General features: G+C 43.4%; 1 protein-coding gene across 4 annotated transcripts in view; it reads left to right on the forward strand.

The window, feature by feature from the left end:
- Positions 1-27,591, forward strand: part of wdfy4 (WDFY family member 4) — a 201,020-nt gene that overhangs the window by 118,360 nt on the left and 55,069 nt on the right. For all 4 annotated transcript variants that reach the window (XR_008078773.1, XM_052478455.1, XM_052478453.1 and 1 more), the window contains 9 exons: positions 5,351-5,468; positions 5,609-5,760; positions 6,135-6,373; positions 14,328-14,449; positions 14,559-14,741; positions 14,963-15,072; positions 24,970-25,047; positions 25,276-25,467; positions 27,330-27,396. Coding sequence is in view for 3 of the 4 variants with exons in the window: in XM_052478455.1 (XP_052334415.1) it covers positions 5,351-5,468; positions 5,609-5,760; positions 6,135-6,373; positions 14,328-14,449; positions 14,559-14,741; positions 14,963-15,072; positions 24,970-25,047; positions 25,276-25,467; positions 27,330-27,396 (1,261 nt within the window). In the remaining variant the exon portion in view is untranslated. The remainder of the gene's footprint in view (positions 1-5,350; positions 5,469-5,608; positions 5,761-6,134; positions 6,374-14,327; positions 14,450-14,558; positions 14,742-14,962; positions 15,073-24,969; positions 25,048-25,275; positions 25,468-27,329; positions 27,397-27,591) is intronic.

Consider the following 27,591-nt stretch of genomic DNA (forward strand, 5'->3'; position numbering starts at 1 on the left):
ATTCCTTTGTGTCTTGAGGAGGAACGGAAAGCAGGAAGATAACATGTGCTATGTGCTAGTCTGATGCAATCTGTTCTTATTCAGTCCCACAACACAGTAGTTCATTCAAATTTCTATAGATGGTTGACATCTAGTGGAAGCCTTAGGAAGTGAATGTTCATTCATATCTAACAGGGATTTCAATAGGCAATGGTTTGAAAATATACCAACAGATTTCTCACTTCCTGTTTAGATTTCTTCTCAGGTTCTTGCCTGCCATCTGAGTTCTGTTATACTCACAGACATCATTCAAACAGTTTCAGAAACTTCTGAGTGTTTTCTATCCAAAACTATAATAATATGCATATATTAGCAACTGAGACTGAGGAGCAGGCCGTTTACTCTGGGCACCTTTCATCCAAGCTTCTCAATAGTGCCCCTGCAGCCATAAGAAGTTAAAACCTCTGAAGGATCCGCCCCTTTTTTCAATTTATATGCCATTTAGCAGACGCTTTTATCCAAAGCGACTTACAGTCATGTGTGCATACATTCTACGTATGGGTGGTCCCGGGAATCGAACCCACTACCCTGGCGTTACAAGCGCCATGCTCTACCAACTGAGCTACTGAAGTACCTAAAATGATATAAAGTTAACTGCCTGAAGCTTTGGACCATCAACATGGCATGAAAAGGGATGCCAGTAAGGAGAGAGGAAAAGTTCTCCATATGGTTCACCAGAGCACTCTCTCCTACCTACAGGTGGAGACAAAATGACCAGTAGTCCCGCAATAGAGGAAGCTCTTAGTGTGAAGCCGTTCAGCTGGAGACAGCCTTGCTCTGCCTCGTTGCATGGGCTCGGGAAGAGGTGAATCGTCAGTCTTCGGAGGCTCTCGGGGGAACTCGGGTAACCTCAGTTTCTCTTGGCAACGGAGCCGCCGGGGACTTCCGGGCTCCCTCGAAGGCGAGGCGGAATCGAATCTCCTCTCATTCCTTCATTCCCGTAGTCTCCCATCGATCCGAATGGTCAAGGCGATGAGCGAGTCGAGATCCGTCGGTAGTTCCCCGGCTGCAAGCTTGTCCTTTATTTCCTCCGATAATCTGTGTAGGAACATGTTGAACAGCGCTTCCGGGTTCCAAGCACTCTCAGCTGACAATATGTGGAAATACACTGCATAGTCTGCCACACTACGGGAGTAATGACGTAGCTGGAGCAGCTTGCGAGCAGCCTCTCTCCTGGACAACAGGGAATCAAGCACCTTCCGAACCTCCTCCATGAACTCCTCCAGACTGAGGCGGACGGCGGATTGTTGCTTCCACACTGCCGTGGCCCAGGCAAGTGCCCTCCCGGACATTAGTGTTATGATGTACGCTATCCTCGAGCGGTCTAAGGTGAATAAAGAAGGCTGCAGCTCGAAAATGAGGGAGCACTGGGAGAGAAAAGCCTGGCAGGATCTGGATTCCCCAGCGTAGTGATCTTGAAGAGGTGAGCGGGGTTCTCAGGACACTGGGGTAGGCTGCCTAACAGACAACCCACAGAATTGCTCCAGCAATGTGTTGAATCATGGTCATGGCATTCGGCCAAGGTCTGGAACCCTTCCATGAGACCACGAAGCAACTCCTTGTGCCTTCCAATGATGGCTCCTTGGGAGGAGAGGGCGTTGTGGAGCTGGTCTGAGTCTGCTGGGTCAGTAATGGCCAGTTCGTACTATCAGGATTCAGGTATGACCCAGATGCAGACAATGTCGATGAATAAACATTTACTTTCTAGTACAGGGGCAGGCAAATGACAGGTCAAAGGCAGGCAGAGGTCAGTAATCCATAGAGGGTGCAACAGGTCCTGAACAGCAGGCAGTCTCATGGTCAGGGCAGGCAGGGGTCAATAATCCAGTGAGATGGGGCAAGGTAAGAACGGCAGGCAGGCTCAGGACCAGGGGAGGCAGGACGGTCCAAACCGGGAAGGACTAGAAAACAGGAGCAAGAACAGACAGGAGCAGGGGAACAAATGCTGGTAGGTTTCACGAAACAAAACTAATTGGCAACAGATAAACAGAGAACAAAAGTATAAATACACAGAGGATACTTTGAAAGGTGGGCGACACCTGAAGGGAGTGAAGACATGCACAAAGACAGGTGAAACAGATCAGGATGTAATTGCGTGTCCTTACTCAACATTGACGAGAGCGCTACAAACAAAAGAATGAAATAAACCAAAACTTGTTCCTCACAGTGTATCCTAGGTTGTGCAGTCCTCAGACAACGTGCCCACTCCGACAATGACAATGGTAAAAGACTGTAATAACAATAATATATTGAATGCATTAACAGAAATAACCTTAACCAAACATTGTAGATTAGAAATAATGGGAATTAACCGTAAATGTACTACTGGTGATACTGGTGTGCCATCCCCGCAGCCTCCGCAATGGATTAGTCCACTGGGACAGGCGTGAATCAGACAGGTGTCTAGTCTGCCATAAGACAATATATATACTGTACTAGTCAAAAGTTGACACACCTACTCATTCCAGGGTTTTTCTTTATTTGTACTATTTTTTACATTGTAGAATAATGGTGAAGACATCAACACTATGAAATAACACATATGGAATCATATAGTAACCCAAAAAAGTGTTTAAAAAATCTAAATATATTTATTCAAAGTAGCCACTCTTTCATTTCAATTAAAAGGTGTGCCTTGTTAAAAGTTATTGTGTAGTTCTTTTCCTTCTTAATGCATTTGAGCCAATCAGTTGTGTTGTGACAAGGTAGGGTTGGTATACAGAAGATAGCCCTATCTTCTGGTAAAAGAGTCCATATTATGGCAAGAGCAGCTCAAATTAGGAAAGAGAAACAAGAGTCCATCATTTTAGACATGAAGGTGAGTCAATACAGAAAATGTCAAGAACGTTTAATATTTCTTCAAGTGCAGTCGCAAAAACCATCAAGCGATATGATGAAACTCTCATGAGGACCGCCACAGGAAAGGAAGACCCAGAGTTACCTCTGCTGCAGAGGATAAGTTCATTAGAGTTAACAGGCTCAGAAATAAATGCTTCACAGGGTTCAAGTAACAGACACATCTCAACATATACTGTTCAGAGGAGACGGCGTGAATCAGGTCTTCATGGTTGAATTGCTGCAAAGAAACTACGAAAGGACACCAATAAGAAGAAGAGAATTGCTTGGACCACGAAACACAAGCAAATTACATTAGAGAGGTGGACATCTGTCCGTAGGTCTGATGAGTCCAAATTTGAGATTTTTGGTTCCAACTTCCATTAGTTTGTGAGACGCAGAGTAGGTGAACGGATGATCTCTGCATGTGTGGTTCCCACCTTGAAGCATTGCAGAGGAGGTGTGATGGTTTGGGGGTGCTTTGCTGGTGACACTATCACTGATTCATTTAGAATTCAAGGCACACTTAACCATCATGGCTACCACAGCATTCTGCAGTGATACGGCATCCCCTTTGGTTTGCGCTTAGTTGGACTGTCATTTGTTTTTCAACAGGACAATGACCCAACACACCTCCAAACTATGTAAGTGCTATTTGAACAAGGAGAGTGATGTGTGCTGCATCAAATCACCTGACCTCAACCCAATTGAGATGGTTTGGGATGAGTTGGAAAAGCAGCCAACAAGTGCTCAGCATATGTGGAAACTCTTTCAAGATTATTAGAAAAGCATTCCAGGTGAAACTGGTTGAGAGAATACCAAGTGTGCAAAGCTGTCATTAAGGCTAATGGTGGCTACTTTGAAGAATGTAAAATATAAAATGCATTTTGATATCTGTATCACTTTTTTGGTTGCTATGTGATTCCATATACGTCTTATCATAGTTTTGATGTCTGCACTATTATTCTACAATGTAGAAAATAGTCAAATAAAGAAAGATCATTGAATGAGTAGGTGTGTCCAAACTTTTGACTGGTACTGTATATTTGCGACTGCTCTACTAAAAACATATTTGTCGACCAACAGCCTATCGACCAGTCGAATAAATGGGGTCAGCCTAACCTGGATTGTACAATATTTGCACATTATTCTTTCTTCAATTATTCAAGCTCTGTCAAGTTGGTTGTTGATCTTTGCTAGATAGACAGACATTTTCAAGTCTGCCATAGATTTTCAAGACAATTTAAGTTAAAACTATATCTAGGCCACTCAGGAACATTCAATGTAATTTTGGTAAGCAATTCCAATGTATTTTTGGCCTTGTGTTTTAGGTTATTGGCCTTCTCAAAGGTGAATTTGTCTCCCAGTGTCTGTTGGAAAGCAGACTGAATCAGGTTTTAGTCTAGGAAATTACATTTAAAAAACTCCCTAGTTCTTGCCAATGACAAGCATACCCATAGCATGATGTAGCCACCAGTGAACACATTCAGTGATGTGTTGTGTTGGATTTGCCCCAAACATAGTGCTTTGTATTCAGGACATAATGTTTCTTTCTTTGCCATATGTTTTGCAGTTCAGTGCCTTATTGTAAACAGGATGCATATTCAGTACAGACTTTCGATCTGTCATTTAGGTTAGTATTGTGGAGTAACTACAATGTTGTTGACCCATCCACAGTTCTTCTATCAGAGCCATTCAACTCTGTAACTGTTTTATAGTCACTGTTGGCCTCACGGTGAAACCCCTGAGCTCTCTGGCAACTGAGTTAGGAAGGACGTCTGTATCTTTGTAGTGATGGTGATCCAGTGTTATTCATCATTTCACCATGCTCAATAGGATAGGTCAGCTTTTTTTTTTACCCAGTCTTCCAATAGATGCCCTTCTTTGTGGAGCATTGGAAAATCTCCCTGGTCTTTGTGGTTGAACCGGTCTTTGAAATTCACTGCTCGACTGAGGCACCTCACAGATAATTGTATGTGTGGGGTACAGAGATGAGGTAGTCATAAAAAAATTATGTTGAGTCCATACAACTTATTATATGACTTGTTAAGCTTTATTTTTACTCCTGAACTTATTTAGGCTTGCCATAAAAAAGGGGTTGAATACTTATTGAATCAAGATATTGAATCTTTTCATTTGTTATATTAATTTCTAAAAATTGAAATATGGGGTATTGTGTGTAGGCCACTCAAAATCTAAATGTAATCCATTTTAAATTGAGGCTGTAAACACGTTTTTATTCAAGCGGTGTGAATACTTTCTGAAGGCAATGTATTTAGGTCAACTCAAAAACAGAATGCTTGTGGATCCCGAATAATAATCGGGATATTGGTATGCATCTAAACATGGTCCCTTTAGCTAAACACCAGGGGAGATGGAGAAAAGACAGGGATGGCTACTATCTTAGGAGTACATGTTCAACCCTGTGTGTGTGTGTGTGTGTGTGTGTGTGTGTGTGTGTGTGTGTGTGTTGCAGTATTCCCCAGAAGGAGCATCGTTGGAGCGGAGACAGGTCTTCCAAACTGAATTGCTTGAGTTCTTCATGGAAATCATCCACATGACCAGCCAGGAGAACACACACCTCACCACACAGGGTAGAGCATGCACTCACACATGTCCACAAAGCATACAGACACACGGACACACACAAATAATCACAAAATAATTTCCCATGCAAATGGACAATAAAATATTGTATCATGTCACACAGATCTTTCTCCCTCTCTGTCACCAGAGTCAAACTCCCAGAGTCCTGAGGGGCAGATGGCCACACTGATGGAGAACATGGTGCTTTTCAGTCAGAAGTTTCTGGAGAAACTCTACAGCGGCATGTTTCTGGTTGAGCCAGAGAACCTGCTCACCTTCCTAGCAGACCAGATAGTGGTGGTGAGAAACACTCTGAAGGCTATGTGCTGCCATGGGTAAAAGTAATATTAAAGAATGTTCAGATAAAAATGTAATGTGAAACACAAACATGATTGTTCTTCATTTACAGCGTAAGTCAAGATTTGTCAGCTCTATTCAGCTCTATTCATAACATTTTTGGTAGCGTTCCAGGCTGACTACATTGCAGTCGCCTGCCCAATCTTACAACGCCTGGATAAGTGTTGAACAAATTAGCAGTCTGATGTCCGACTTCGAAGTCGGTGACATGGCATGCAACTGCAACCACAATTCCACACAGCGCGACTACAATGTAACACAGGCTTTCTGTTTATCTGCAACTGTCTGAATGTTTTCACCTGCTGTTTCCTTATCAGGTGATGGAGAAGGGCCTATCACAGAAAGAGAACACAGTTTCCTCCCTCTACACCAGCACCAACCGAGCCCTGCTCTACTTCCTTTCCCGCCCACAACACACACAGGCCGAACAGGATGCTGTCATCAGGACGCTGCAGGTGGTCATGGCGCGCTGGGACGTAGTCATGGCAACCTACAATGCCAACGTGAACTTTATTACCTGCCTGCTGCACTGTCTACTGTTGATACGATCTGGCAGGTAGGTTACACACACACACACACACACACACACACACACACACACACACACATAAACATACACAGGGTGTTAAAAAGTCAGACCTATGATTGGCTTTATGATCATGGATTCTTTGTACAGTGGCGATTTTAGCATGTAAATCTCGGTGGGGCAAACTCCCACCCAATTGTTTTTAGATGCATGTCAGCAACACAACACAACACTAAACAATACATTAACTTCCTGATGCACCCATCCTGTTAGTGGGATCATTTGTCAACATCTGCTGAATTTCAGAGTGCCAAATTCAAATTAAACTTCAGAGTGTTTTCTATCCAATACTAATAATAATATGCATATATTAGCATCTGGGACAGAGTAGGAGGCAGTTCACTCTGAGCACGCTATTCATCCAACAGTGAAAATGCTGCCCCCCATCCCAAAAAGGTTAATCCACCTGGCGTGTCAGATTTCAAAAAAGCTTTTCGGCGAAAGCATACCAAGTGTTTATGTAAGGACATCTCTCTCAGCACACAAAACATTACAAACAGCTAGCAGCCAAGTAGATTGTCACGAAAGTCAGAAAAGCAATAAAATTAATCACTTACCTTTGATGATCTTCGGATGTTTGCACTCACGAGACTACCAGTTACACAATAAATGTTCCTTTTGATCCATAAAGATTATTTTTATATCCAAAATACCTCCATTTGGTTGGTGCATTTATGTTCAGAAATCCACAGGCTCGAGCGGTCAAGACCGGGCAGACGAAAATTCCAAATAGTATCCGTAAAGTTCGTAGAAACATGTCAAATGTTTTTTTTATAATCAATCCTCAGGTTGTTTTTAGAATATATAATCGATAATATTTCAACCGGACTGTAGCTTCTTCAAAGGAGAGAGACAGAAAATGTCAGCTCCAAGCTGTTGCGCATGCAAAACTCCGCAAAACGCACCCAGCCATCCAATGACGCGATGTGATCTTTATCGCTCATTTTTTCAAAATAAAAGCCTGAAACGATGTCTAAAGACTGTCCACAACATGTGGAAGCCATAGGAAAAGGAATATGGTTGATATCCCTTTAAATGGAGCGAAGGCAGGCAATGGAAAAACAGCACTTCCGGGTTAGATTTTCCTCAGGTTTTCACCTGCAATATCAGTTCTGTTATACCCACAGACAATATTTTGACAGTTTTGGAAACTTTAAAGTGTTGTCTATCCTAATCCGACAATTATATGCATATTCTAGATTTCTGGGCCTGAGAAATAGGCAGTTTCATTTGGGTACGTTTTTCATCCAAACATCAAAATACTACCCCCTACACTCAACAGGGTAATTGCACTATAACAATGACGAATGGTGCCCACAAACTGTTAGGTCCTACATGAAGCTGTCCCAACAGCAGAGATTTATTTTCAGTACCATGGAGTGAATCCTTACTGTTGCTACACCTGGCTATCAACGGAGCCTTGAAAAAGGTTTCTACTGGCAATTGAGATGTACAAACTATGGCATAACGAACGATGAGCGGATAACTCTAACTGACAGTGGTGGCTTCTTTGCGTGATGTTTTGATGTCTCGATCTTTGTGAGTTTGTCTGTGCCTAATAATGTTTTACCATGTTTTGTGCTGATACAATGTTGTGCTGCTACCATGTTGTGCTGCTACCATGCTGTGCTGCTACCATGCTGTGTTGCTACCATGCTGTGTTGTCATGTGTTGCTGCCATGCTATGTTGTTGTCTTAGGTTTCTCTTTATATAGTGTTGTGGTGTCTCTTGTCGTGATGTGTGTTTTGTCCTATATACACACACACACACACACACACACACACACACATATATATATATATATATATATATATGTTTTAAATCCCAACCCCTGCCTCCGCAGGTACCAAATTATTAGGGTAAGGCACGTGGGCTACTATCAGCTTACTACACAACATACATTTAGCATTACTTTCTTAGCTACAGTATATATATCTCCCTGGCATATTACATAATTTATGCAACAGCATACAATACTTTTTTTGACTCACCTCGTTGTGCTGTGCTCATTCGAACATGAAGGTGGCACAGCGGTCCTTCTTGTGGGCAAATTTTGTCATCACAGTTTGGCATGCTCTGGATTTATGGTGCTTTCAAGACAACAAAAACAAGACTGAATCATGACATCGGTGATCTTCAGGTCGGACCTTTAGAAAGAGGCCTGAGTTCCCGACTTGGAATTCCGAGTTGGAATACCATTCTAAACATATCTTCCCCGTCGGAGCAAATCTTTTTCAGATTGACCAGTTGTCTTGAACTCACTGAAGTCTGAGATTTCCCAGTTCCGAGTTTCCAGTTGTTTTGAATGCGGCAGAAGTCATGTTGGATTGACAGCATGGCCAATGTATTCAATCTTTTCTGGCCCATGGTGTTGCATAAGAAAATGTATCCTTTTGAGCTTGGAAAAGAGACCCTTAAACCCAGACTACAATCTCCACTGAATAGCAGGCTAGTGATTGCTTTGCAAAGCTTGCAGTTAGCCCCTGATTCCTTCCAAACCACTCATTGTTGAATTTGCGATTTCCTACTTGTTGTGTAATGTTTATGTCCAATGGCTGATGAGCACCGATACGTTTTATCTATATTTTTTTTGATCTATAATGGATCTGCCAGTAGATTGTCAACTTGATTCATGACGATGACTACTTGTCTAGCTTGCTAGCTAAGATTTTGAAAGTATGATGTTGACATGATCTTTCCAATCAAAGCTTGTTTGTTTCTGTGGCCATTGACCTTCAGCCTTCTTTGGATGGGCATTTCTAATTTAAATCTATAGCAGCACTCAATGGGCTTGAATTTTCAAACTCTTCCTGTAGATTTAGCGGTGACGAAGTGTCCCCATGAGTGACAGAACACTGAGCCAATCACAGAGCAACTAGAGAAAATTACCAGCCACTATTTTCTTTTGGCTGCCGCACCACCACAGAAACCACTGAGCTAGGCTGAAACACCTGTAACATTTTTTTGCAAACTGATTTGTGACATGTATTCATGCCAATAATTATTCTTTAAAAAATATATATTTCACCTTTATTTAACCAGGTAGGATAGTTGAGAACAAGTCGTCATTTACAACTGCGACCTGGTCAAGATAAAGCATAACAGTGTGAACAGACAACAACAGAGTTACACATGGAGTAAACAATAAACAAGTCAATAACACAGTAGAAAAAAAAGAGTCTGTATACATTGTGTGCAAAAGGCATGAGAAGGTAGGCGAATAACTACAATTTTGCAGTTTAACACTGGAGTGATAAATTATCAGATGGTCATGTGCAGGTAGAGATATTGGTGTGCAAAAGAGCAGAAAAGTAAATAAATAAAAACAATATGGGGATGAGGTAGGTAAATTGGGTGGGCTATTTACCGATGGACTATGTACAGCTGCAGCGATCGGTTAGCTGCTCAGATAGCAGATGTTTAAAGTTGGTGAGGGAGATAAAAGTCTACAACTTCAGCGATTTTTGCAATTCGTTCCAGTCACAGGCAGCAGATAACTGGAAGGAAACGCGGCCAAATGAGGTGTTGGCTTTAGGGATGATCAGTGAGATACACCTGCTGGAGCGCGTGCTATGGGTGGGTGTGCCATCATGACCAGTGAACTGAGATAAGGCGGAGCTTTACCTAGCATGGACTTGTAGATGACCTGGAGACAGTGGGTCTGGCGACGAATTTGTAGCAAGGGCCCGCCGACTAGAGCATACAGGTCGCAGTGGTGGGTGGTATAAGGTGCTTTAGTAACAAAACGGATGGCACTGTGATAAACTGCATCCAGTTGGCTGAGTAGAGTAATTGAAGCTATTTTGTAGATGACATTGCCGAAGTCGAGGATTGGTAGGATAGTCAGTTTTACTAGGGTAAGTTTGGCGGCGTGAGTGAAGGAGGCTTTGTTGCAGAATAGCAAGCAGACTCTAGATTTGATTTTAAATTGGAGATGTTTGATATGAGTCTGGAAGGAGAGTTTACAGTCTAGACAGACACCCAAGTACATCCACTTATTCTAGGTCGGTACTGTCTTTTATCGATGGCGGTTATGATATCGTTTAGTACCTTGAGCGTGGCTGAGGTGCACCCGTGACCGGCTCGGAAACCAGATTGCACAGCGGAGAAGGTACGGTGGGATTCGAGATGGTCAGTGATCTGTTTGTTGACTTTCAAAGACCTTAGATAGGCAGGGCAGGATGGATATAGGTCTGTAACAGTTTGGGTCGAGGGTATCTCCCCCTTTGAAGAGGGGGATGACTGCGGCAGCTTTCCAATCCTTGGGGATCTCAGACGATATGAAAGAGAGGTTGAACAGGCTGGTAATAGGGGTTACGACAATGGCGGCGGATAGTTTCAGAAATAGAGGGTCCAGATTGTCAAGCCCAGCTGATTTGTACCGGTCCAGGTTTTGCAGCTCTTTCAGAACATTTGCTATCTGGATTTGGGCAAAGGAGAAGCTGGGAGGCTTGGGCAAGTAGCTGGGGGGCGGAGCTGTTGGCCGAGTTTGGAGTAGCCAGGAGGAAGGCATGGCCAGCCGTTGAGAAATGCTTGTTGAGGTTTTCGATTAACATGGAATTATCGGTGGTGACCGTGTTACCTAGCCTCAGTGCAGTGGGCAGCTGGGAGGAGATGCTCTTGTTCTCCATGGACTTTACAGTGTCCCAGAACTTTTTGGAGTTAGAGCTACAGGATGTAAATTTCTGCTTGAAAAAGCTGGCCTTTGCTTTCCTGACTGACTACGTGTATTGGTTCCTGACTTCCCTGAACAGTTGCATATCGCTGGGACTATTCGATGCTATTGCAGTCCGCCACAGGATGTTTTTGTGCTGGTCGAGGGCAGTCAGGTCTGGAGTGAACCAAGGGCTATATCTGTTCTTTTGTTCTGCATTTTTGTAACGGAGCATGCTTATCTAAGATGGTACTTTTAAAGAATGACCAGGCAATATCCTTCCAGGATATCCGGGCCAGATCGATTAGAAAGGCCGGCTCGCAGAAGTGTTTTAGGGAGCGTTTGACAGTGATGAGGGGTAGTCGTTTGATTGCGGACACATACCGGATACAGGCAATGAGGCAGTGATCGCTGAGATCCTGGTTGAAGACAGCGGAGGTGTATTTGGAGGGCCAGTTGGTCAGGATAACGTCTATGAGGGTGCCCTTGTTTACAGATTTAGGGTTGTACCTGGTGGGTTCATTGATGATTTGTGTGAGATTGAGGGCATCTAGCTTAGATTGTAGGACTGCTGGGGTGTTAAGCATATCCCAGTTTAGGTCACCTAACAGAACACACTCTGAAGCTAGATGGGGGCGATCTATTCACAAATGGTGTCCAGGGCACAGCTGGGAGCTGAGGGTTGGGTCGGTAAGCAGGTGGAAACAGTGAGAAACTTATTACTGGAGAGAGTATTTTTTTTAATTAGTAGTTCGAACTGTTTGGGTATGGACCTTTAAAGTATGACATTACTTTGCAGGCTATCTCTGCAGTAGACTGCAACTCCTCCCCCTTTGGCAGTTCTATCTTGACGGAAAATGTTATAGTTGAGTATGGAAATCTCAGAATATTTGGTGGCCTTCCGAAGCCAGGATTCAGACATGGCAAGGACATCAGGGTTGGCAGAGTGTGCTAAAGCAGTGAGTAAAACAAACTTAGGGAGGAGGCTTCTGATGTTGACATGCATGAAACCAAGGCTTTTTCGATTACAGAAGTCAACAAATGAGGGTGTCTGGGGACATGCAGGGCCTGGGTTTACCTCCACATCACCTGTGGAACAGAGGAGGAGTAGTATGAGGGTGCGGCTAAAGGCTATCAAAACTGGTCGCCTAAAGCGTTGGGGACAAAGTATAAAAGGAGCAGATTTCTGGGCATGGTAGAATATATTCAGGGCATAATGCGTAGACAGGGGTATGGTGGGGTGCGGGTACAGTGGAGGTAAACCCAGGCACTGGGTGATGATAAGAGAGGTTGTATCTCTGGACATGCTGGTTGTAATGGGTGAGGTCACCGCATGTGTGGGAGGTGGGACAAAGGTGGTATCAGAGGTTTGAAGAGTGGAACTAGGGGCTCCATTGTAAACTAAAACAATGATAACTAACCTGAACAACAGTATACAAGGCATATTGACATTTGAGAGAGACATACAGCGAGGCATAAAGTAATCGCAGGTGTTGATTGGGAGAGCTAGCTAAAACAACAGGTGAGACAACAACAGCTAATCAGCTAACACAACAACAGCAGGTAAAATGGCGATGACTAGGCAGAGAGGGTCGGATTAACTACACACAGAGCCTGAGTTTGCGGCTGGTGCCGACAGATAGAAAATATGTAAACAAAATGGAGTACCGTGATTAATGGACAGTCCAGCAGGCATCAGCTCTGTAGCCAAGTGATCATAGTGTCCAGGGGGCAGCAGTAGATGGAACAGGGAACCCGCCACTACGTTAGCAGGCGACAAGGCGTTTAAAGTTAGTAGCCCTCCAACAGAGGCCGGTTGAAGGCACAGCGGATGGAGTATTTATTGGCAGACCATTCATGGTGGTGCGGCGGGGCGCCGTGTCGACAGAGAATCCAAGCCAGATGGCGACAGAGGTATTGTAGAATTTAGATGCGCCTGGCTCACGGCTAACTGGTGCTAGCTTCGTGGCAGTGGCATTAGCCAATATAGCCAATTGGTAGCAACGGTGATCCGGTGCCAAGGTCCAGAGTTTACAGCAAGGATCCGGTGGAGTATTGGGCTCTAGCCGTGTATGAGTGGGGTTCGGGTGAACAGCTGAGTAGGCCGGGAGTAGGGCCTCAGGGATAGCTTCGGTACTAGGTGCCATGGTGAGTTAGCTAGCTGCAAGCTAGCTGTGAAGATCAGAAGTAGTGGTCCAGGGATTACGGCAGGAATCCGGCGTTGTTGTGGAGAGACAGTCCGATACTAGTAGACTGGCGAGTTTTATCCAGGCTAAGAACAGGGCTGGTATCTGTGCAGAAGGTAAAAGCAGTGGCTAACAATTACTGAATAGCTAATTCAGCTTCTGGAGGTTCTTGAATGTGTTCTAAAATTAAAAATAATAGAGATACCGTATCACATTGGGTGAGACAGGTTAGCGGAAGGTATAATCGAATTAAAAATTGAAAAGAGATTGAAAATAGAATTGAAATATATACAAAAAAAATACACGGGACACGAACAAAACACGTCTTCACTGCTACGCCATCTTGGTAAAAACAGACAACTAAAAGTATGTGTATATATATATATATATATATATATATATATCGTGTGGCAAACCTCTTCAAGGTTAGCGTTTGTCACAAACTAAGTGGTAAACTGTCACCAAATCACCCAAGAATTAGAGTTCTTTCGAACAGTACCTGTGTGTTTGTTTCTCCGTCCTGGTCCACCCAGGCCGTAGGCGAGGTCAAGGATAGCAGGGTTCGGTACACAAATCGGGTTCTCGTTAGGTCCAGGTCCAAACGCCAACAGGTATGTCCAAAACAATCCAGCTCATACACGGTAAATCCAGCCAATCTCTATAGTCTCTTTCTCTATTGTTCATAGCTCCTTCGAGCACTCTCTCTCCTTCTTCCTGGTTTTTCTTGACCCTTTATCTGTGGGTCGGCTCCACCTTCTGAGGGTTCCCCTTGCTTCTGGGACTTGTAGTTTTGGCGGTCGGCCATTTTGTGATCTGTAGTTCTGACAGGGGTGGCCATTTTAGTGATCGGGCAGAGCCCGTTTAATAGTTCTGCTCTCACATATCTGCCACTTATCACTCGACCCCCTTCTTTGCCACAATATGTTTATATATATATATTTATTATTATTATTATTATTTTAGCTAAACAGGTGGGGCTCAAAACAGGTGGGCTCAGCCCCACCTGCCCTTAATGACGCATCGCCACTGGCTTTGTATTAATTGTAGGTCTATGCTATGGGGAATTTTTTGTGTGCCCGACAGCTACCCAGAAGGCTTTGGGTTTGAAAGTCACAAGAAACACCAGCGGAGAATCCTGTCTCATCTGTTCCCTCTCAAGACCAGCCAAACTACCACACTCAGCCAAGTACCCGATTCAGACACAGGTAGGAATGTGTGTGCATGTGTGACAGTATTGACAGCTGAGCTGTTGTCCCTGGTCAAGGCCTGCATCCATAACCATGAGAGTGAGCTGAATGTGTGTGTGTGTTACAGAGCTGATGTCCCAAGTAGAGTCTGTGTGGTCTAAGATCCTTACTGAGAGACGCACCATTCTAGAAGACACCTATAAGATTGAGCTTTCAGCTAATCAGACGCAGAGGATGGGACCTGTCAGCATGAGTGACATCAGCCCTTTGTGGGAAGAGACAGCACTCAAGGTGTGGCAGTTATACACAGGTGAGACCACACACAGGCATGGACAATAGACAGACATCACTCGGGTATACACACAGGTGAGACGCAGGCCTGCACAGAATATCAGATCTTTATACCTGAAAAAGTGAACCACATCAGTATGATCTACCGATCTTGTAATATACTCAGGCCTGCACTTGTATTTGTACTTGCATTTGCACTTGTATGTCTGACTGAAGGTTTGATGGTTTTTGTCCCGTCAGGCAATGTGAAGAGGAAGCTGACTAGCACCATCCAGAGGAAAGATAGTGTAATCAGCTCTGCTATTCGCTCTGTCCACAAACGACTGGGGAGAGAAACTGGCACTGTGGAGGTAACACACACACACACACACACACACACACACACACACACACACACACACACACACACACACACACACACACACACACACACACACACACACACACACACACACACACACACACACACACACACACACACGAAGGGAGAGACATGCACAGACACACACACAAACAAACACAGTTTGTGGGGCAAGACTGAAAAACAGACAGACGCTGTAATTTCATGCCTGTGCGCATGAGTAATACGTCTCCACGTCCTGATCCAGATGGTGCGACGTCTTCATCTGCAGGAGGAAATAATGATGTGGGCAGCGTGTTTCGGGAGGAAAACAACAAAAAGCGCGTCTTTAACCTTCAACAGCAGCCTGAGCGTGTGTGTGTGTGTCTGTGTATTACTACAGATAAAACTAACAGATATCAATTACTGGGCCCACTGAGGGGTGGTCAGATGAGACAATCCAGATCCATTTACAGACATAATCAAAACACACCCACAGGGCTGGACGGACCAACGCACACAGCACAGTGACATTGGTGTGTGTGTGGTGCTTTAGGTGCATGTGGACATGTTTGACTACACTTGTGGGGACTAGACGTCCCCAGAAGAATAGTAAACAAACAGTTGACCAACTGGGGACGTTTTGTTTGTCCCCACAAGGTCAAATACTATTTCTAGTGGATTAAGGTTAAAATTAGCATTAGAATTAGGTTTAGCGTTAGGAGCTAGGGTTAGTTTTAGGGTTAGGTTTAGGGTTAGTGTTAAGGTTAGGTTTTGGGGATAAGGTAAAAAAAAAAGATTTTGATTGCGACTGAATTCTGTGTCCCCACAAGGTTATCTATACAAGACTGTGTGTGTGTGTGTGTGTGTGTGTGTGTGTGTGTGTGTGTGTGTGTGTGTGTGTGTGTGTGTGTGTGTGTGTGTGTGTGTGTGTGTGTGTCGAGCCACCTAAACAGGCGTTGGTAATTTTAGCTGTACAAATCTGATGAAAACATGATTTTTTTTGTGTTCTTCTTTGTCATATCATCTGCTGACAGACCATCGACTGCTTGATGAATGGTCTCTACCTTCTGAAAGGCACAGTCAGGAAATAGGATTTAACAGAATATATTTTTTATCACATTGGCCCCGCAACAAGCGGTGTTCGTCAGACCATGAGACATCCAGAAAATCTGTCTTCTCATGTAATAGTCTGTAGCGCCGGAACGGTTTAACCTACAACACTATTATGACCACTTTATGGAACGGGGAGACTCTCACAAACACTATGTGTCAGGAGACTCGACTGAAGTGCACCTGCTCTAGAGCGCTCAGGATCTCAGACTGGGGGTGAAGGTTCACCTTCACTGACCCTAAACACACAGCCAAGACAACGCAGGAGTGGGTTTCGGACAAGTCTTCGAATGTGCCCAAGAAGACTAAGGTAACACTAAGGTAACCTGCCTAAATGACTACCAACCCGTAGCACTCTGTAGCTATGAAGTACTTTGAAAGGCTGGTCATGGCTCATGTCAACACCATTATACCAGATACACTAACTCCAATTTGCATACCGCCCCAACAGATCCACAGATGATGCAATGTCTATTGCACTCCACACTGACTTTTCTCACCTGGACAAAAGGAACGCCTATGTGAGAATGTTATTCATTGACTACAGCTCAGTGTTCAACACCATAGTGCCCTCGAAGCTCATTACTAAGCTAAGGACCATGGGATTGAACACCTCCCTCTGCAACTGGATCCTGGATGTCCTGACAGGCCATCCCCAGGTGGTAAGGATAGGTAACAACACATCCGCCACGCTGATCCTCAACAGGGTGGCCCCTCAGGGGTGCGTGCTCAGTCCCCTCCTATACTCCCTGTTCACTCATGACTGCATGGCCAGGCACAACTCCAGTGGTAGGCCTGATCACAGACAACAATGAGACAGCCTATAGGAAGGAGGTCAGAGACCCTGCCATGTGATGCCAGGACAACTGTAGTGGAGCAGGTTGAGAACTTCAAGTTCCTTGGTGTCCACATCACCAACAAACTGTAATGGTCCAAACACACCAATACAGTCGTGAAGAGGGCACGACAAAGCCTATTCCCCCTCGGGAAACTGAAACAATTTGGTTGTACAGCTGCACCATCGAGAGTATGGTTGCATCACTGCCTGGTATGATGACTGCTCAGCCTCTGACCGCAAGGTGCTACAGAGGGTAGTGTGTACAGCCCAGTACATTACTGGGGCCAAGCTTCCTGCCATCTAGGACCTCTATACCAGGCGATGTCAGAGGAAGGCCCTAAAAATGGTAAAAGAGTCCAGCTACCCTAGTCACAGACTGTTCTGTCTGCTACCGCATGGGAAGTGGTACCAGAGCACCAAGTCAAGGACCAAAAGGCTTCTTAACAGCTTCTACCCCAAAGCCATAAGACTCCTGAACAGCTAATAAATTGTCTACCCGGACTATTTGCATTGCCCCCCCTCCTCTTTTACTCTGCTGGTATTCTCTGTTAATTATCTATGCATAGCCACTTTAACGCTACCTACATGCACATATTACCTCAATTACCTCGACTAAACAGTGGCCCTGCACATTGACTCTGTACCGGTACCCCCTGTAAATAGTCTCGCTATTGTTATCTTATTGCTGCTCTTTAATTATTTGTTACTTTAATGTTCCATTTTTTACTTAACTCTTGTTTTTCTTAAAACTGCATTGTTGGTTAAGGGCTTGGATGTAAGCATTTCACTGTTGTATTCAACGAATGTGACAAATCAAATTTGATTTGATGTCCTTGAGTGGCCCAGCCAGAACCCAATCAAACATCTCTGAAGAGACCTGAAAATAGCTGTGCAGCAACACTCCCCATATAAGCTGACAGAGCTTGAGGGCATCTGCAGAGAAGAATGGGATAAACTCCCCAAATACAGGTGTGCCAAGCTTGTAGTGTCATATCCAAGAAGGCTGTTTTTGCTTTGTCATTATGGGGTATTGTGTGTAGATTGATGAAGAAAACTTAACAAAATGTGGAAAAATTTGCAAACACTCAAGGGGTCTGAATACTTTCTGAAGGCACTGTATATATTTCCTGAGTTTTTTAAAATATCTCTTAGATTTAGGACAGACATTTCAAAACCTTGTTTCTTATGATTTATTTGAGCCTATTATGAATATGTTATTTAATGCGTTTATATGGGCTTTAGTAGTAAAGGACAACATCTATATGTTATCCAATGTTTTATATACTGTATATATTTTTATATCCTAAAGGTCCTGAAATTCAAAATCAAATACAGTTGAAGTCGGAATTTTACATTCAGTTAGGTTGGAGTCATTATTAAACTAATTTTTCAACCACTCCACAAATTTCTTGTTAACAAACTATAGTTTTGGCAAGTCGAATAGGACATCTACTTTGTGCATGACACAATTTTTCCAACAATTGTTTACAGACAGATTATTTCACTTATAATTCACTGTATCACAAATCCAGTGAGTCAGAAGTTTACATACACTAAGTTGAATGTGCCTTTAAATGGCTTGGAAAATTCCAGAAAAGTATGTAATCTCTTTAGAAGCTTCTGATATGCTAATTGACACCATTTGAGTCAATTGGAGGTGTACCTGTGGATGTATTTCAAGGCCTACCTTCAAACTCAGTGCCTCTTTGCTTGACATCATGGGGAAATCAAAAGAAATCAGCCAAGACCTCAGAAGAAAAATGTGTAGACCTCCACGAGTCTGGTTCATTCTTGGGAGCAATTTCCAAATGCTTGAAGGTACCACGTTCATCTGTAAAAACAATCTGTGCAAATCAATCTCAGAACAACAGCAAAGGACCTTGTGAAGATGCTGGAGGAAACGGGTACAAAAGTATCTATATCCACAGTAAAATTAGTCCTATATCGATGTAACCTGAAAGGCCGCTCAGCAAGGAAGAAGCCACTGCTCCAAAACCACCAAAAAGAAGCCAGACTACAGTTTGCAACTGCACATGGGGAGAAAGATCCTACTTTTTGGAGAAATGTCCTCTGGTCTGATGAAACAAAAATAGAACTGTTTGGCCATAATGACCATCATTATGTTTGGAGGAAAAAGGGGGAGGCTTGCAAGCCGAAGAACACCGTCCCAACCATGGAGCACAGTGGTGGCAGCATCATGTTGTGGGGGTGCTTTGATGCAGGAGGGACTGGTGCAATTCACACACATTACAGTGATGGCAGCCACGGTGTGTTTATCTTTTAAAATGTGGCTTCATTTGATCAACTTTATTAGGCCCATTTCTTCTCTCTTTAATATTTCTTCAATTTCGCTTCCAATTCTTCCTTCATTTGTTTCTGTCTTCTATCTGTATTGTCACATTTTTGCCTGCTTTTGGAATGCCATATACAGTCACTAGGGTTTCAATCTGTATCAGGGTGAGAGTTCAAGCTCTTGGGGGTTGGGTTTGGGGGTGTACTAAGCTAACATATGGAATTGTTTTAATATGGTCATAGCATGGATCAGTCAGCGCACTGATTTTTAATTTTAGTACCCCTTTGGGTATAAAAACTATGTATAAAAAATATATTTGATCAAATATTGAATTCGGACTTTACTACTGTAGCCCATAGAAACGCATTGAATAACACATTCATAAATGTCAAAAAAGATAGTAAATAAATAAATAATAAGGAATAAGATTTTGAAGTGGCTGTCCTATGTCTGTCCTATTTCTAGAAAGCTCAGGTAATATTTTTGTTTTTTTTGGACACATAGTTATCCTCTTATTTTTGTTGGCACAAAACTACCTCCATACTTCCACTCGTTTGTATGGGTTTCTTTCAGACAAGTCCCGTGACAGTTGTGGTGGTTGTAGAGCAAACCGGAGAAATAGTTTGTATGCCAACCCGTTGGAACTCTATAGACCTTTTCGTGAGATGACCGATTTTCAGAATGTCTCATGGTCAGTCAAACACTGTTTGCTGTAGCTCAGGCCATCTTTCACCCCAGATGCGGAAGGCCAACATAGTATATGTAAAAACTCGTATCTCTATCTTAAACTGACAGATTTTGTGATTATGTTACTTAGATTGACGCACAAGGATTTTATATTCTGTTTCTTTTTTTTTTACAAAAAAAATAAGTATTTAATAAAACATTGCATTTATTTCCCCAGGTGTAGGCAGTAGAGCAGAGAAATATGATTACCAATACCACAAAGGAATCGAGTTAGCCATCCACGACCATGACTGAAGCTCAAGTCTGCAGCATGTTCATTTAGTCTGTAATGTTCTGTCTGTAACCGACTGAGATGTGCATTCTCGGTCACACGTTATGGCAGGAGATGTGTTGTTTCACCCTCTCAGTGAGGCCTATGTTGTGATGATTGTCTTAATGATTCTGTGAGCTGTGCCAATGTGAGTCCTAAGTGTCACTAGCTAGTGCTAATGTAGTAGAAGGACATGCACACACACAAAGACACACACAAGGACGCACAGACACACCACTGCCCACTGCCGCAGCGTACCACTGAGATATTAATGTTTAAGGTAATTTGATCACAGACACCAAAGGTTTAGATCCATAGACAGTATTATTGGAAAGCTGTGTAGCCACTAGCTTATTTCACCCACTGAATGCAATTTATATGAGCTGTAATTATATGAGTGTGTGGTAATTTCATGATGAAACAAACAATACTAATATGAATACGCAGTATGGGAAGTGGCTGTTTTACGCTACAGAAAGGTCATAAGGAAAAGATGGGACATTGTTTTTCATACAGAGTTATTGAGGTGAGTTGTTTTTACACACACAGTACTGTAGAAATGGTCTAAATGATCACTGCACATTGATTATAATTTTTTTCAGTGATTTTTTTAATATTTGTTTTATGATGTAACACACTTTGAGGGATAGTCATAGTAGTGTTGCCTGACGACTCAAACTGAATCCTTTCACTTCTTTATGTTCGCTACATACACTATATGACCAAAAGTATGTGGACACCTGCTCATCAAACATCTCATTCCAAAATCATGTGCATTAATATGGAGATGGTTTCTTCTTTGCTGCTTTAACACTCTTCTTTCCACAAACATTTGTAACATTTCTGCTGGGACTTGCTTTCAGCCACAAGAGTATTATTGAGGTTGGGCACTGCTGTTGGGTAATTAGGCCTTGCTAGCGGTCGGCGGTTCAATTCATCCCAAAGGTGTTTGATGGGGTTGAAGTCAGGGCTCTTTGTAGGCCAGTCAAGTTCTTTAACAGGGTCATTGTGATGCTGAAACAGAAAACGGCCTTCCCTAAACTGTTGCCATAAAGTTGGAAACACAGAATCATCTAGAATTTCATTGTATGCTGTCGAGTAAAGATTTCCCTTCACTGGAACTAAGGGGCCTAGCCCAACCATTCCTCCTCCACCAAACTTTACAGTTGGTACTATGCATTGAGACAGGTAAACCAAGATTTGTCCAGATTTGTCCATCGGACTGCCAGATGGTGAAGCTTGATTCATCACTCCAGAGAACGCTTTTCCACTGCTCCAGAGTCCAATGACGGCGAGGTTTACACCACTCCAGCCAACACTTGGCATTGCGCATGTGTGCGGCTTCTCGGCCATGGAAACCAATTCATGAAGCTCCCGATGAACAGTTATTGTGCTGACGTTCTTTCAGAGGCAGTTTGGAACTTGTTAGTGAGTGTTGCAACCAAGGACAGATGATTTTTCCACGCTACTTCTCGGCTGAGCAGTTGTTGCTCCAAGACGTTTCCACTTCACAATAACATAACTTACAGTTGACCAGGGCAGCTTTAGCAGGGTAGAAAGGTGGCAGAAAGGTGTAGTTCAGTCTTAGACTGCCATTGTTGAAGTAATTTGTGGCAACATCAAAATGAGGTCTGTTGTACAAAAAAGTCATCCACAATTGGATCATCAGAGTATCACATCATCTCTAACCAGGCTTTCATACTCTGGTTAGAGATGATCCAATCGCAGATTACTTTTTGTACAACAGACCTCATTTTGACGTTACATTGTCTTTTATTATATATTTTTTTACCCCTATTTCATGGTATCCAATTGGTAGTTACAGTCTTGTCCCATTGCTGCAACTCTCGCATGGACTCGGGGGAGGTGAAGGTCGAGAGCAGTACGTCATCATAAACACAACCCAGCCAAGCTGCACTGCTTGGCTGGGTTGCCAGCTGTACCAAGGCGCCTGTACACCTGGCGACCGTGTCAGCGTGCATTGTGCCCAGCCTGACACAGGAGTCACTAGTGAGCGATGGGACGAGAACATTCCTGCCAGCCAAACCCTCCCCTAACCCAGACAGCGCTAGGCTAATTGTGCTGCGCCTCATGGGTCTCCTGGTCACGGCCGGCTGCGACAGAGCCTGGACTCGAACCAAGATCTTTAGTGGCACAGCTCGCAGTGTGATGCAGTGCCTTGACCACTGTGCCACTTGGGAGGCAAATTACACATTTTATAAACGTCCCTTTAACCACGTGTGTTCTGGCTCTGGCCCAACCCATCAGTTTCTGGGACCAATCAGAACAGAATGTTCTAGAAATTGTCGAGGCGATACTCAGATCCAAACTCATTACGGAGAAGAAACTACAAGCTCTGACATTGTTAATTTATATATTCCTAATTCCATTCCTTTACTTAGATTTGTGTGTATTGGGTATATGTTGTGAAATTGTTAGATGTTACTTGTTAGATATTTCTGCACTGTCGGAGCTAGAAACAATAACTACACCCGCAATAACATCGGCTAAACATGTACAGTTCCTTGCGAAAGTATTCGGCCCCCTTGAACTTTGCGACCTTTTGCCACATTTCAGGCTTCAAACATAAAGATATAAAACTGTATTTTGTTTGTGAAGAATCAACAACAAGTGGGACACAATCATGAAGTGGAACGACATTTATTGGATATTTCGAACTTTTTTAACAAATCAAAAACTGAAAAATTGGGACGTGCAAAATTATTCAGCCCCCCCTTCTTGCGGCGAGCCATCCCGGATCCGGGATCGTGAATACAGCCCCAAGCTCATGACCATAACGCAAAGTTAACTATTCATGAAAATCACAAAGGAAATGAAATCAATATGCTAGCTCTCAAGATTAGCCTTTTGTTAACAACACTGTAATCTCAGATTTTCAAAAATATGCTTCTCAACCATAGCAAAACTAGCATTTGTGTAACAGTATTGATAGCTATTGATCGCTAGCATTAGCATTTAGCGTTAGCATCAGCAGGCAACATTTTCACAAAAAAACAGAAAAACATTCAAATAAATAATTTACCTTTGAAGAACTTCGGATGTTTTCAATGAGCAGACTCTCAGTTCGATAGCAAATGTTCAGTTTTTCCTGAAAGATTATTTGTGCAGGAGAAATCGGTCCGTTTTCTGCGTCATGTTTGGCTACCAAAAAAAACAGAAAATTCAGTTATAAAAACACCAAACTTTTTCCAAAATAACTCCATAATATCGACTGAAACATGGCAAACGTTGTTTAGAATCAATCCTCAATGTGTTTTTCTACATATCTCTTCAAAGATATATCGTTCGTGGAAGTGTGCTTTCCCCTCTGTGTCCCATGGGAAAATGCCTGCAGCTGAAAATTACGCACCAATTTAGACAAAGGACACCGGGCGGACCCCTGGCAAATGTAGTCTCTTATGGCCAATCTTCCAATGATATGCCTACAAATACGTCACAATGCTGCAGACACCTTGGACAAACGGCAGAGAGCATAGGCTCCTTCATGGCACAATCACAGCCATATAAGGAGATGATGGAAAAAGAGAGCCTCAAAAATTCTGCTCATTTCCTGTTTGAGGTTTCATCTTGGTTTCGCCTGTAGCATGAGTTCTGTGGCACTCACAGATAATATCTTTGCAGTTTTGAAAACGTCAGAGTGTTTTCTTTCCAAAGCTGACAATTATATGCATAGTCGAGCATCTTTTCGTGACAAAATATTGCGCCAAACATAACGTTTTGCATTGTTGCCAAAAAGTTCAATTTTGGTTTCATCTGACCAGAGCACCTTCTTCCACATGTTTGGTGTGGCTTGTGGCAAACTTTAAACAACACTTTTTTATGGATATCTTTAAGAAATGGCTTTCTTCTTGCCACTCTTCCATAAAGGCCAGATTTGTGCAATATACGACTGATTGTTGTCCTATGGACAGAGTCTCCCGCCTCAGATGTATTTCTCTGCAGTTCATCCAGAGTGATCATGGGCCTCTTGGCTGCATCTCTGATCAGTCTTCTCCTTGTATGAGCTGAAAGTTTAGAGGGACGGCCAGGTCTTGGTAGATTTGCAGTGGTCTGATACTCCTTCCATTTCAATATTATCGCTTGCACAGTGCTCCTTGGGATGTTGAAAGCTTGGGAAATCTTTTTGTATCCAAATCCGGTTTTAAACTTCTTCACAACAATATCTCGGACCTGCCTGGTGTGTTCCTTGTTCTTCATGATGCTCTCTGCGCTTTTAACGGACCTCTGAGGCTATCACAGTGCAGGTGCATTTATACGGAGACTTGATTACACACAGGTGGATTGTATTTATCATCATTAGTTATTTAGGTCAACATTGGATCATTCAGAGATCCTCACTGAACTTCTAGAGAGAGTTTGCTGCACTGAAAGTAAAGGGGCTGAATAATTTTGCATGCCCAATTTTTCAGTTTTTGATTTGTTAAAAAAGTTTGAAATATCCAATAAATGTCGTTCCACTTCATGATTGTGTCCCACTTGTTGTTGATTCTTCACAAAAAAAATACAGTTTTATATCTTTATGTTTGAAGCCTGAAATGTGGCAAAAGGTCGCAAAGTTCAAAGGGGGCGAATACTTTCGCAAGGCACTGTATGTGACCATAAAATTTTATTTGATTTGTCTCTCTGTTTCTCTCCTCCTTTCTAGGAGTTCCTGTCTTGTATGGAGGCCCATTTGAAGAGAGGTCAGGAGATGTTTGAGAAGCTGAGGAAGAACCACACACAGGTACTGCGAGATCTTTTGTGCCCATATAGAATGTGATTGAAAAGCCTTTTGTGGAACATTTTTACATTCCTACAGTATTCCTATTACATTCCCCGAGCATAATTTTACATTCCTCTTATGGTTCCCCAACATAATTCTGACATGCCTCTAATGTTCCCCATACGTAATTTTCACGCTCTTCTTATCTCCCCCAATGTTTATTTTTACATTCCTTTCACTCTCCTGCAGCTGTGTGATAATGAGTGGGAGCGGTTGGGGACTATGTGGCTGTGTGTGGAGGAGGAGCTGCTAAGGGAGAGGGGTGTGTTCGGCCCGGGGCCGGGGGTGGTGCTGACACGAGGCTGGGTCCAGGATGCAGCTGAAGGCCCCAACCGCACCAGGCCTCGCATCCGCAGGAGAGCCCAGCGACACTCCAAACGGGTACTGGCCCTTACTGTATACCATAGCTGTCTCACACTCAACTGTATCTCTCTCTATTCCCTCTTTGTCAGCCTCTCTCTCTACGAGTCTATAGCATTCTCTCTCTTTCTGTCTCTCTCCATTAGGTTTTACATCGCTACGTCATTAATGAACACAGTAACAATGATTAATCTAAGACATTTCTACTTGAATCAGTACCAATCTTTGATTATGTGAAGTCCTCCTGCATGTGGACACTGGGGCACGTATTCATACAGCAACATCTCAAAGTAGAATTGCTGATCTAGGATCAGTTTTCACAGGAACAAATCATCGGCTCAGCTAAATTAACTAGTGCCCAGTTGAAACCAGTTGTTTTATGAGTGTAATGGCTGTTCTTTGAATAGTGTGTAACAAATCAAATAAAACTGTATTTGTCACATGCGCCGAACACAACAGACCATACAGTGAAATGCTTACTCACAAGCACTTAACCAACAATACAGTTTTAAGAAAATATACAAAAAAGGTAAGAGATAATTAAAGAGCAGCAGTAAATAACAATAGCGGAGCTATATACAGGGGGTACTGGTACAGAGTCAATGTCAATGTGCGGGGCATACCTCTGACACCGCCTGGTATAGAGGTCCTGGATGGCAGGAAGCTTGACCCCGGTGATCTACTGGGCCGTCCGTACTCAGTACCCTCTGTAGTGCCTTGCAGTCAGAGGCCGAGCAGTTGCCATACCAGGCAGTGATGCAACACGTCAGGATGCTCTCGATGGTGCAGCTGTAGAACCTTTTGAGGATCTGGAGTTGTGCCTGGCCGTGCAGTCATGAGTGAACAGGGAGTACAGGAGGGGGCTGAGCACACACCCCTGAAAGGCCCCCGAGTCACTGGTGCTTCCTGCTTTTATTTTTGCTTGTAAGCAGGAATCAGGAGGATAGAATTATGGTCAGATATGCCAAATGAAGGGTGAGGGACAGCTTTGTACGCGTCTCTGAGTGTGGAGTAACGGTGGTCTCAAATTTTTTGTTCCTCTGGTTGCACTTTTAACATGCTGATAGAAATTAGGTCAAAGTGATTTAAATTTCCCTGCGTTAAAGTTCCCGGCCGCTAGGAGCGCCGCCTCTGGATGAGCGTTTGAACACAGTTTTTAGTGCCAGCAGTGGACTGTGATGGTATGTTGACAGCTACTAAAAATACAGATGACAACTCTCTAGGTAGACAGTTCGGTCTACAGCTTGTCATGAGATACTCTACCTCAGATGAGTAAAACCTTGAGACTTTCTTAGATATCGTGCACCAGTTGTTGTTCACATATATGCATAGGGCCCCCACCCCATGTCTTACCAGAGGCTGCTGTTCTGTCCTGCTGATGGAGTGTGTAACTCGCCAGCTGTATGTTCTTAATGTCGTCATTCAGCCACGACTCGTTGGTAGGATATACATGCTTTCAGCTCGTCCCCATTTATTTTCCAACATTAGCTAGCAGGACGGAAGGCAAGGGCAAGTTAGCCACTCGTCCGTCGCCTGATCCTCACAAGGCACCCGGATCTTTTTCCACTAAATCTCAGTTTTCTTATCCAGTGAATTACGGGGATCTGGGCCTAGTCGGGTGTCTGTAGTAGTATATCCCTCCCCTCCGACTCATTGAAGAAGAACTCTTCTTTCAGTTTGAGGTGAGCAATCGCAGTTCTGATGTCCAGAAGATTTTTTCGGTCATAAGAGACGGTAGCAGCAACATTATGTACAAAACAAGTTACGAACAGCGCGAAAAAATAAACAAAATAGCATGGTTGGTTGAGAGCCGGTAAGATGGCAGCCCTCCCCTACGGCGCCATCGTATTTGCTTCATCTGTCCTCTCTGTGTTGCTGTGTAGTTGGCAGATATGTGTGTGAGAAATGGTCTGCCAGAGGAGAGCAAAGGAAGGACAGAGACTGACTCAGGTAAGACCACAGACACACACCTGACATAATATAATATGTCATTTAGCAGACAATTTTATCCAAAGCAACTTACAGTCATGCGTGCATCCATTTTTCGTATGGATGGCCCCAGTGGGAATCGAACCAACAATCTTGGCATTGCAAGCGCTGTGCTCTACCCACTTAGCACCTGTGCCCACACTCATGTGTCTCTGC

Source organism: Oncorhynchus keta, chromosome 2, assembly GCF_023373465.1.
Source record: "Oncorhynchus keta strain PuntledgeMale-10-30-2019 chromosome 2, Oket_V2, whole genome shotgun sequence".
NCBI classification, from domain to species: Eukaryota; Metazoa; Chordata; class Actinopteri; order Salmoniformes; family Salmonidae; genus Oncorhynchus; species Oncorhynchus keta.